General features: G+C 36.5%; 4 protein-coding genes across 4 annotated transcripts; 2 read left to right on the plus strand and 2 right to left on the minus strand.

Annotated features, from left to right (window-relative positions):
• On the minus strand, nt 1-3,165 carry LOC9324702 (IAA-alanine resistance protein 1). The gene is made up of 11 exons (XM_002888593.2): nt 2,658-3,165; nt 2,448-2,531; nt 2,281-2,330; nt 2,029-2,080; nt 1,739-1,861; nt 1,420-1,646; nt 987-1,133; nt 760-867; nt 571-672; nt 440-484; nt 1-346 (listed from the first exon to the last, which is right to left on the minus strand). The coding sequence occupies exons 1-11, from the start codon at nt 2,971-2,973 to the stop codon at nt 191-193; spliced, it is 1,410 nt and encodes a 469-aa protein (XP_002888639.2). The 5' UTR covers nt 2,974-3,165; the 3' UTR covers nt 1-190.
• A 761-nt stretch (nt 3,166-3,926) lies between these two features.
• LOC9324703 (annexin D5) lies at nt 3,927-5,678 on the plus strand. Its single transcript, XM_002887111.2, has 6 exons — nt 3,927-4,301; nt 4,382-4,527; nt 4,608-4,826; nt 4,906-5,121; nt 5,212-5,301; nt 5,381-5,678. The coding sequence occupies exons 1-6, from the start codon at nt 4,226-4,228 to the stop codon at nt 5,582-5,584; spliced, it is 951 nt and encodes a 316-aa protein (XP_002887157.1). The 5' UTR covers nt 3,927-4,225; the 3' UTR covers nt 5,585-5,678.
• A 56-nt stretch (nt 5,679-5,734) lies between these two features.
• On the minus strand, nt 5,735-7,858 carry LOC9323223. The gene is made up of 8 exons (XM_002888594.2): nt 7,627-7,858; nt 7,409-7,535; nt 7,224-7,299; nt 7,058-7,130; nt 6,870-6,965; nt 6,745-6,795; nt 6,305-6,658; nt 5,735-6,181 (listed from the first exon to the last, which is right to left on the minus strand). The coding sequence occupies exons 1-8, from the start codon at nt 7,687-7,689 to the stop codon at nt 5,852-5,854; spliced, it is 1,170 nt and encodes a 389-aa protein (XP_002888640.1). The 5' UTR covers nt 7,690-7,858; the 3' UTR covers nt 5,735-5,851.
• Nucleotides 7,859-9,654: 1,796 nt separating this feature from the next.
• LOC9324704 (E3 ubiquitin protein ligase RIE1) lies at nt 9,655-11,979 on the plus strand. The gene is made up of 5 exons (XM_002887112.2): nt 9,655-10,421; nt 10,964-11,080; nt 11,186-11,318; nt 11,399-11,557; nt 11,636-11,979. The coding sequence occupies exons 1-5, from the start codon at nt 9,958-9,960 to the stop codon at nt 11,795-11,797; spliced, it is 1,035 nt and encodes a 344-aa protein (XP_002887158.1). The 5' UTR covers nt 9,655-9,957; the 3' UTR covers nt 11,798-11,979.
• The last annotated feature ends 40 nt before the right edge of the window (nt 11,980-12,019 follow it).

The raw sequence follows: 12,019 nt of genomic DNA on the forward strand, positions 1-12,019 counted from the left end.
AAACCAAAATTTGGATAGTACACCCTTTGCATTCAATCTCTCCTTATAAGAACATTAAGGGTTTGTGTTTATAAATGTGCCTAATCTCAATTCGAAAGTTGAGAACTAGGCAGTATCTTTCTCTAGTCAAAACAACAAAACCCGAACTTGGGACTTCTATATCGGTGGTTACAAAACAATTGTTATGAGATCATTCTATAAGAGAGATGCAAAGAGCAACACTCATGCCAAGAATCAAAGATATCAAATGGCAGGCACTTTTTTTAAGTGTCGATTTTCCGGAGTTGTTCATTTCTGCAAGAACACCAGCAACAGCTATGTATATGAATCCTCCCGCTGTGAATCCCTGCAAGATTTCAACCACCAACCAAATATATACAATAGCATTTAGATGTGTTACTAGATCAAATACAAGCAATGCAAATATGTTATTCACTACCTCGATCAACGATGATTGTCCTGGTTCATTTCCCCAAATCAAGACCTGTGGCAGATACAAAACATCACCAGAGTTAGTTCAGTTTTCAATAGTCTAGAGATCTGTCAGGTTTTAAGATGTAAAAGACTTACCAATGCAGTTCCTGCAAGTGCGGCGAGTGCAGAGAGGAAGTTGAAGAAGAGTGCTTTTGTTACTGTGAAGCCTGACCTCACTAGGATCCCAAAATCACCTATCTACAAGTAAGTTCCAATGGAATCGTTTAGGGGGTTTACTTGTTGCTATGCACATTTTCAATTTTCTTTAGGAAATAGAGTAGAGACCTCTTGGGGAAGCTCGTGGGCGAGTAAAAACATAGTTCTTGACCAACCACCAACTGATCCGTAGATGAGAAACGCACTTCCTAATGCCATTCCATCAGTAAAATTGTGCTGCACAACAAAGGAGGAAATGAAATCTCATCTTAACAGATGAAGCATCTCTTTTGCAGTCTTTGATCAGCCCGATTGAAGCTATCTCTTTAATAATTGAAAAAGGAACACGTACTTACAACACCATCAGAGAACAAGTTGAGGTAACCAAAGACTAGGCTTGAAGAATGCGTCTCCACCTGTTCTGGTTTGTCCGATTTTCCATGAGAAGTAATTTCTGTTCCTGAATCTGATTTATCAGCAGCATCACCAGCAGAACTCTTTCTCTGCAAATAGATAAGTTTACTCAGTTAACCATAACAAGATGAATCATACCTCTGGCTTCATGTAGAAGCTCAAAGAATAGATGTTTGCATATAACAGAAGAAATAGAAACTCGTAGCTGAAAAGGTGCCAAATTAAGTATGTTAAACCTCTCAAGCAAGAGACTGATAAAACAGAACTTCTACCAAAACTAATGTGTTCCGTGTTTTTGTTCTATGCTTGCTTCTTGAATTCAACTCAAACTCATCTGCTGCAGATAGAAATATTTACATAGAAGATTGTTCTCACCTTACGGAGAGATCCATCTGTAGAGCCGCTAGAGACTTTCTCTGATGAATTTACAATTTCATCAGAAGAAGATTTTTGGTCCAAGTTGTTATGATCATCTTCATCCTTCAGTTTCTTACTGCCTGCATGGTGGTGGTGGTGATGATGACCCCAAGTATTGGACCCAGACGAGTTTTCTTCGACATACCGCACCAACTTCTCCACAAGAAGGAAGACCACAATCCCAGCTGAACAATCAAGAGTGATACTTGAATTAAAGAGTAAATTCTGTCAAACTATTGTGTTCACTAAACACAAGAGGAAGTGTTATGATACTTACCGAGAACAGATAATCCAACAGACAAATCTTGTATAGAATGTGAGTGTGAAGGCGAATCCGAATGAGAATGATCATGATGGGCATGGTTCTCATGGTGATCATTAGAGTGAGAGTGACCACCACCTGCCAAACCATAAAATTTTGCACTTCAAAAAATATTTCTTGGTCCGGAATTGAAATCCACAATCGCAAAAACAACAACAAAAAAAGCAGGAAAATATACAAGGTGTCAATTCATGGAACAATGCAGATACAAAATAGAGATCAGATAATTGTGTCCATCACTGTACCAAAAGCATGAGGCAATTGGTGAAGAAAAGCATCCCCCAACATAGCTCCTGCCTGGTAAACAAAATAAACTTGAGTGAATCAAGACTATTCAAAGTAGCTACAGATCATATAATATACACATTTCCAACTAAGTCAAGAGATAAACATGTGACCGAACGCAGTGTATAGAGATTGCTAAATCAAATATCCACGAATTCAGAACCAACACCACCAAAGAAAAGCAACTGTCGTAGAAAAAAATAATGACTTACCCCAAACAAAGCCAAAGAATCAACGAACCCTTTTGACGGCTTCCCTTGAACTATAAAATGAAACATAACAAGTTACATCAAAAGAACTACTCTCATGAACACATGAATAAACGAACGAGAGCATTTTCTCCAGGACAATCAAAGGAAGGTTTTTTTTGGTTGCTTACCAAACATAATGGGAAGCAAAACCAGACAGATGAGTGAGGCTAAGCTAACCAAAAGAGAGCATCCCAATGCATTAAGCCACAGAGCTACAAAAACAACAAGAAGAAGAGATTCTAATCACCACCAAAAAAGATGAATGATTTCTAAATTATCAACTCCTTCACTAATTTGTAAAACCCATTGAAGAATGTAGCAAAAGGAACCAAATTTACCTAACCCGGTAAGAGTAGAACTTGATTCGTGATCATGATCATGAAGACAAGGTCCAAACCCACACAACCTCATATCCTCCTCCTCAGCAAGCTCTTCCGGCAGCTTCATCTCTACCTTCGCCGCCGTCTTCTTCTTCACATGATGATGATCGTTGTCGTGGTCGTGGTCATGAGAATGACTACACCCACCACTGTGATGATGCACGTGATCGTCACGCGCCGGCGTTGACTGAGAGAATCCGGATTCTACGCACAGATCCAGAAACAGTACCAAAACCAAAGTCGGAACCACGAGCCTTCTCAGCGAGAGCGACATCTTTGAGTGAGCTAAGAAGAGCGACGGTTATTGCAAGTGCCTTCAATGGTGATGAAGCAGACGATGCAGAAGAAGAGAATGATAATTCCGATTATGATTCCGAAAGTGACAACATCCATTTTGGGGAAAGTAATAAACCTTAGGAAATCTTTTTATAATTTGTAGTTTTGGCCCATTGTTTCGAAATTAATTAATTTTAGTTTAGTTTAATAGTATAATTCATTTAGATTATACATGAATCTAATTTAATTTAATTTTGTATAACTTTATATAATTAATTTTAATTAGAATTAATTTAACTTATTTAATTTTTTTTTTTTTAAATTTATATACTTTTGATCGCTATGTTGTTCGTTTGCCGTACTGCTGGATTCAACGACCAATCGCAGTGACTGATCACTGATGATCGCTAAATATTCTAGCAACTAAATATTACGATCGCTAATCTATACGATTGGTCGCTAAACCAGCGACAAACAAATAAATAACATTTGGTCGATGTCATTAATTTCTATCGCCGACGACATGCAAACGAACACGCTCTATGTATAAGGAAAAAAAAAAAAATTAATCATATGTAAAAAATAGTACTCCACTGAATGTGTTGATAAGCCTTGAATTTGATCACATGTTGCTTATTAATACATAAGGGTCATCGAGTCGCAGATCTAACAAATTACAAAACTTTTCACTGGGTGCAAATAGTATCAAATTAGTATATATTTAATTTTTTGATGCAAATGTGTGTATATATATATATAGATATATATATATATGCAACTATTTTTTTACGAACTAAGGTTGTTCTTGCAAAGCCTTTAAAACAAAAAAAGCTTGTTCTTGCATCTCATGCGTTCCAAAAACATTGATGACATGGTGCGAAAATCACCTTCGGAAAATCAAACTAAGTTTGGCAAAATCTGTCATACGTATGAATATATGATATTTTAATATGAACACATAGAGATATATATTGGACCCTAAAAATGTTATCCGTTAAATTTTATGCATCAAAGCGTCAATATATCGTCACACAAGGGAAACAGAGGATTCAATTCAACTCCTAAAATCAAGGTCTAATGTCCATTTTCCTTTGCATATTTCAACCCAAAACACAATCGCCACAAATCACACCACACCAACAAAAGAAAAAAATCAAGAAAATACAACAACAAAAAACAAGAAAAAGAAAGAAGAAAGCTATAGAGTTTTGCAATATCTTCTTTTGAATCTTTAGAGGAAGAAAGAAAAAATGGCAACAATGAAAATACCAATGACGGTACCTTCTCCTCGAATCGATGCTGACCAACTCTTTAAGGCCTTCAAAGGTACGTACGTATTCGCTTCTTATGTAGTTTATAACAACTTGATTTGTTACATTTTTAATCAATCTTTGTGCAATTTTCAGGAAGAGGCTGCGATACTTCGGTGATCATCAACATCTTAGCTCATCGCAATGCAACGCAACGAGCTCTTATCGAACAAGAATACGAAACCAAATTCTCGGATGACCTTCGAAAACGTCTCCAATCCGAGCTTCATGGTCATCTCAAGGTAAATAAATCTGAGCCTTACAAGATATGTATATTCATGATTTAACACACAAAAAATGTTAAAAACGTTTTTGATTTCAGAAAGCCGTTCTTCTGTGGATGCCTGAAGCAGTGGAGCGAGACGCTTCAATACTGAAACGCTGCTTAAGAGGAGCCGTGACTGATCACAAAGCGGTTGCTGAGATTATATGTACACGATCTGGCTCTCAGCTTCGTCAGATCAAACAGGTCTACTGCAACACTTACGGTGTGAAACTTGAAGAGGACATCGAATCCGAAGCTTCTGGCAATCACAAAAGAGTATGTTTTCTCTATTTGATCCATGGTTTTGGTTCAGATAGTAGCAGAAATTGACTTGTATATGTAATATATGTAACAGGTTTTGCTCGCATATTTGAACACTACACGATATGAAGGACCAGAGATCGATAATGCGAGTGTAGAGAACGATGCTAGGACTCTCAAGAGTGCGGTTGCGAGGAAGCATAAATCTGATGACCAGACGTTGATTCAGATATTCACTGACCGAAGCAGGACTCATTTGGTCGCTGTAAGATCTACTTACCGTTCCATGTACGGCAAAGAACTTGGAAAGGTATAATCAAGAATCAAGATTCAGAAACTTGTTACTCAAGAATCAGAAAATTTCCAAAATCTTGAACTTCTCTTTCTCCAATCTTGATAGGCCATAAGAGATGAGACTCGCGGGAACTTCGAGCACGTCCTTCTAACAATTCTACAATGTGCTGAAAACTCTTGTTTCTATTTCGCAAAGGTAGCGTAACCTGATCTTTCTTAAACAACAAGGCAAATTACAGGGTTTCGAGCTTACAAAATGAAAACTTAAAGCGCAGGCACTGAGGAAATCAATGAAAGGATTAGGAACAGATGACACGGCGTTGATAAGAATATTGGTGACGAGAGCAGAGGTGGATATGCAGTTCATCATCACAGAATACCGCAAGAGATACAAGAAGACTTTGTACAATGCTGTTCATTCTGATACAACTGGTCATTACAGGACTTTTCTCCTCTCTCTTTTAGGACCCAACGTTTAATCTCTTTCTATATCCACCCCAACATTTACTTTGATTCTCTGTGTACATCTGTATCTTACAACATTTCTTGCAAACAAGTTTGAAGGGATATGATGTTTGTTTATATGTAAATACTATATATCCAAATTCCAAAAGGGAGGCAACAAAAACTGGGAAAAACCAATATCAGATCAAACATATAGAAACAGAGACAATGTGCTTTGAAGACGAGAGGAATCACTCTCCAGTTGTTAACTACCTAATTCATCCGTAACTCGGGATAAATTTCTAATCAGATTCGACTTTGTGTATAGTTTGATAAGTTTTCCATTGAGGCAAGGAAGATAATAGTTCCTTGAGTAACTTACTGGTATACTCTTCCCAAGAGGGAATCACAGGAGATATATCCGTCAAGTCAAGTGAATCCTTTCGATCCTCATCAGAGCACGAATATCCAAAAATTGTGGTTACGAGGTTCTCATCTGGCAGGAAAACTGATTTCAGGGTATAGATATTTTCCAACTGAGAGTGGGACATAGCTTTCACCTCTTCTAACGTGTCATTTTCGACATTAGAAGTTTTGAGTTCAGAAGCTTTCCAATGGTAGAACTGAACAACCTGTTATCCAGCAAATGGGAAAGAAATAAGCAGTTGATTATATATGATGCAAGAAAGGCAGTTTAACAAGACATTAACTATAGCTTTGAGGCATTGAAGACACTCATGTGAAGGTCTAAGTACCTGACGAGCATGAAGAATGTTGGCAAATTTTTGGGTGAGTAACTCTCCTCCTTTAGCTAATTGTAGTGGCCCCATGAGTTGTTCAGAGGCATCCATAGAATGATCTTCGCCTTGTAAGCTATGAACGTCGAAACCAAGAAGATGCAACCTCGCAACGCAAATATCAAAACCTATGTTTTGATTAGAAGCATCATGATGAGGACAGAACCAGTACATGCTAGTGGATGCAGGCAAAGGGAGGCAAACTCCATGTGATGTGCATTGGGAAAGACGAGAAAGAAGTTTGGCATCTTCGTCATGGGATGAGTCCCGGCTAAACCAGAGTGCAAGAGTCAATCTTTCTCCATCTGTTACCTGTAAGCTTCCATTAGTAACTTCTATCTACATGGAACAGCCAAGGACATACAAACAAACTGAGAGTATATATTGACGGGTCGAACCTCATCAACCGAATGAATGTTCTGGTCATCAGCTGTGTACATGATAACATCCTGGTCAAGAACACAAACTCATTATTCAATCTGAGTAGTAACCGTTGAGCCAACTGAAAAAGAACAATACTTACACCAGCCGAGGGAGCAACGGTTGCTGGTTCTCCACTCTGAAAACGAAAAAGCCCGCCTTTGAAATCTTTCCCGTAACTATTCAAGTAACAAACTGCCTTCAAACCAACTAAAAACCAAAGTCATACACACATAAACCTTATATCAAACAATAACGTCTCTAGATTGTAAAAATCGAGTAAACACGAACCGCGAAATCCCTTTGTTTCAAATATGATCTGTTATCATCACTATGCCACCCAATGCTAGCTCCTTTACACCAACTGATTCAAAACCAAAGAACAAAAATAACCATTCTTATTGTTCCTAGCTTTCTCTGTTAAAGAAAGGGAAGAGAGAGACAACAACTGACTAACCTAATCAAACCTGTGAATTCAATAAAAAGCTCAAACTCACACCCAAATGTTTCCTCTATCTTCTCTTTCAACCTCTCTGTTAACTCAACACAACAAAGATCATCACTTTGAATCTCATTTGTCATTGACAAATGTAAGAGATAATTACAAAAGTGAAATCTTTGAGTTTTAAAGAAGAGAATGACCTCTAATGGACACGAAAGGGATGATGAGGTGAGGAGAATTAGTGGCAATGAGGTGAGAGAGAGTAGTGGAGAAGACATTTGGTCTGTAACCAATTGTACTGCAACTCTTGTGTATGAACTCAAGTTCCTGTTTTTATCACAAAATTAACCAAACCCCCACATGATTAGCACAAATCTTTAAGGAGAAAGACACAAAAATTAAGTAAAAAAGTGACAACCTTGCACTCTGCCGGCGACAGGAAATTGTGTAGAATAAGCCGAGGGTGCTCTATCTCCGACATATCTCTCCGGTTCGTGTATGAATCCAATGAACCCGGATCGATTGTGGTTGTTTAGGGTTTCAGTTAATACACTTTCTTACTTGTGTTGTTAATCTTTTTTTTTTTTTTTGGACCTCGCTTGATGTTTGTTGGCATTTCTTTAAGATGCCATTTTAAAACTTCCATAAACTTTGTTAATTCCACCAAATGGTCATATAACTAGGCCAGTAAACGGAGCGTATATCCTATTTTTTTTAAGATATCCGTATTCGTATCCGCATTATCCGCCAATTTGGTATCCGTATCCGGATCCGGTATCTAGATATTCGTTAAAAATCCGGATATCCGGAAATAGTGTTTTAAAATCCTAAATTCATTAATATCATACATAAAAAGCTAAAAAAATTCATAAAATAGCTAAAAGTTGATTATATATATATAAAACATTACAAAAACAAAGAATTTATTAAAGTAACAAAAAATTTAAAAGATTCAAGTGATGTTCTTAATAAAAAAAGACATTAATCAACTTTTTGAATTCTTCTTAGAAATTTATTTTTATTTTTTGTCATATGATTTATTTATTAACATTAAAAATAAAATAAAAACAATTAAAAAAGTTGGGCTTACAAATTTTTTTGGGCTTTAACACTTGAAAACTGGAGTCATAAGGCTTTTAAGTTATAATTTTTTTTTTTTGCCGGATATCCGTTATCCGACCTAAATTTTAGGATTATTCGTATCTGTATCCGGGATATCCGTCATTTTACTATCCGTATCCGTATCCGTTTGTCCGATATCCGTTTTTTCGGATCAAAAAACTGGATACGGATACGGATATCCGCAAATAACGGATATAAATCACAGACCTACATATAACTCATAACACCGTTTTATATCCATTAGCGAATGATGACGTAGCATAAGAACTAACAAGGAAACTATAAGAGGAGAATTTGGCCTTGAATGTTTCGTAGATTTGGAAAAAGATTTTGGTTTTTGTTTTTTAAAATCTCATTTTCGTACCAATCAAGATTTAAAATTTTGGTTTTTTTAGAATTTAGAAAAACATTTTTATTGAAATCTCTCATTCACGATTTTAGATTTTTAGTTCTTATATAATTTAGGCAGGGAATCTAGTTTTCATGTTATTTATTTCTCAAAAACCAAAAAACCATTGTTTTGGAGTTTATAAAACAAAAATCCTCCGCCAACCATCGATTTTTGTAGGGGTGTCAAAATGGGTAACCCGACCCGACCCGACCCAAACCCATATGGGTTCGAGTGTTTAATGGACGGGTTTGACCCGACCCATATATTTATATGGGTTGAATTTACATACCCAAACCCATTATTGTAGAAATTCATTGGCTTAATGGGTTATATGGGTACCCATATATATGTATAATAAAATATATAAATAATAAAAATCCAAAAAAATAACATAAAATTGTAAACCAACAAAAGTTTTTAAATAATAAATTAAAAAAATCTAGATATTAAAATAGAAAAGCATCCTAAAATCTTAAAACCACAAATCCAAAGAACCATAAAACCAAATAATATATAAACCTAGTCTTGAGTTTATATATTTTACATAATTAGCTGCAAGGAAAAAAAATATTATACATATATTTTACTTTTTAACTTTAATAGTTATTTTAGATATTTGATATATATAGTTGTAAAGAAAAGAAGATATTTTACATATATTTATATAAATTTTATATAATATATTAATATAGATATATATAAATTTTACTTTTTAGTTTTAGTTATGAAACTCATGGGTAACCCATGACCCTAATGAGTTTTACCCATTAAACCCATAACTCTAATAGGGTAACCCACTAAAACCCATTTATATATATGGATAAAAAAATTCTATCCAAACCCACTAAAATCATGGGCAGATTCGGATAACCCATAGGTATTAACCCATTGTAACACCCCTTATTTACATAGTTCCACACTCTCACCACATTTGCTTTTAAACATAACCGTGAAGACAAGACAAGTGTTAAAATATCTCAATTTCCTACCGACTAGTCTAATTGTTGACTACTAAAATATCTCTAATCCTTCTAATCTTTAACTCTTAACACATTTTCTTTAAAGAGCACATTAAGAATTAAGACAATTATGAATCACCGATACACCAAATCTTGTATTTTTAACTTAAAGTCTCTATTTTGACTTTTGAGTGGTACTGATAGGTACAAAGAAACACAAACCCTAGATTTATCTTCATCTCTCTCAATTCTGTGTCAAGCGAAGACGGATTCAACGATGTCTTCACCTGAATCACCTTCCGGTTCCGACTCATCCACACCACTTCTCCGTTCACGGCAATCATCACCACGTCGTCCACCTGTAATCGCGGTTCTATTAGGTCGAGCTTCAGGACGACGAGGAGCTTCGATGGTGGTTAGAGAGACAGCTGCTCAAGAGCTTGAAGAGCGACGAGCTGATTGGGGTTACTCGAAACCCGTTGTTGCTTTGGACATGCTTTGGAACACTGCGTTTGTTGTTGTTGCGATTGTGATGCTTTTGGTTTTTAAAGAAGAGAAGCCAAATGTTCCGATTAGGGTTTGGATCTGTGGTTATGCGATTCAGTGTCTTGTTCATGTTGTGCTTGTTTGGCTTGAGTTTAGGAAGAGGAATGCTAGGACTCGAACTGGGGATTTAGAAGCTGCTCAAGGTTCTGGTAATCATGATAGTGAGGATGAGGATAACGATGAGAGGATTCTGAGGTTAGCTCTCAGATTTCAAATTTCAATGAGAATGTTTGATTGCTACAAATTTGTCTAAGTCTTAGCAAATTTTGGTTTCTTGAAGTTGTTTCAACTTAGCCTTGGTTTGAGGGTTTGATTGCATTCTTGTTTCTCACAGTTTGATCCTGAGGTTAGCTTTCGCTACGGTTGAATCAGTTGATATAATCGGATTTCAAATTTGAACGAGTTAGAGAAGACCTTTCTTTGGTTCTTGACTTCTTGAAGTTGTGATTGAGGTTTTTGCTTGCATTATTGTTTCTCTTAGTCTTAGACTTTCCGACTTCAACTGGACCACCCACCCGGACTAGGAACCCGAATTTATCCGCTTATCATTACTTGCTATTAATCTATACAAGATTCGAAAAGGGCAGTTCAAATTGTGTTTAATCGAGGAAGCTAGTAGTGAGGAGAGAAAGGCCAGCGAGTTTTCCATTATCTTCCAGTGTTTGAATATTTGTTTGTGTTGCTTTGTTCTTTAGCCAAAATTATTTACTAATGATTTTGAGAATCAATTATATCAGCACTAAGACTTGTGAATCGATGAACACTATAATATCATTTATCTGGTGGATCGCTGGCTTCTACTGGCTTGTATCTGGTGGTGATATCCTTCTGCAGAATGCGACGCATTTGTACTGGTATGGGTTGATCTACTCAAATGTTTTATTACTGAAAACTCTTACGTTTCCTTTTTTTTTCTAGCTGAATGGTAATGACATCATTATGTTTATTAATGTTTGCAGGTTAACCTTTATTTTCCTTGCATTTGATGTGTTTTTCGCCATCTTTTGCGTTGTGTTGGCATGTCTTATTGGAATTGCCCTGTGTTGCTGCCTCCCTTGTATTATTGCTCTTCTTTACGCCGTCGCGGGGCAGGTATGGAGTATAACAGTAACCCTTTTGGAAGAAATGAAAGCAATAAACTGCCTTTGATATGTGTGTGTGTGTGTTTTTAGGAGGGTGCATCAGAAGCAGATCTCAGCATCCTTCCCAAGTACAGGTTTCAGGCGCTGAACAATGATGAAAAGCAAAGTGACGGTGGTGGGAAAATGATACCCGTCGAGGCAGGCAGTGAGAATATGGGAAAGGAACGTGTGCTTCTTCCTGAAGATGCGGTAAGTTGTTGTTTCGAAAGTTATCTTGTGGATGTTTTATATGAAACTTAGAGCCTTCTTGAATTGTGGTTTGTGTAGGACTGTTGTATATGTCTGAGTTCATATGAAGATGGAGCAGAGCTGGTCTCACTTTCTTGCAACCACCACTTTCATTCGACGTGCATCGTGAAATGGCTGAAAATGAATGCGACATGTCCACTGTGCAAGTTCAATATTCTCAAAGGTAATGAACAAGAATGAAGTAATATAGAGGAAGCTTTTCATCTTTTTTTATGTTGTGTTGTTTTTGTTGTATATAGAGAGTAGAGAAAAAAAAGAAAATGATTATGTCGTTTGTGTAAGTCATAAGACAAATTGTTTCTTTGTTGAAATTTTGTTGTCCATTCTCTTTACTTTATCCAATAATAGATATTCATCTCGTAGCTAACCGTGCAGACAAAAAATCAGTTTTTATCTCACTCG

Source organism: Arabidopsis lyrata (genome assembly GCF_000004255.2).
Source record: "Arabidopsis lyrata subsp. lyrata unplaced genomic scaffold ARALYscaffold_2, whole genome shotgun sequence".
Taxonomy (NCBI): domain Eukaryota; kingdom Viridiplantae; phylum Streptophyta; class Magnoliopsida; order Brassicales; family Brassicaceae; genus Arabidopsis; species Arabidopsis lyrata.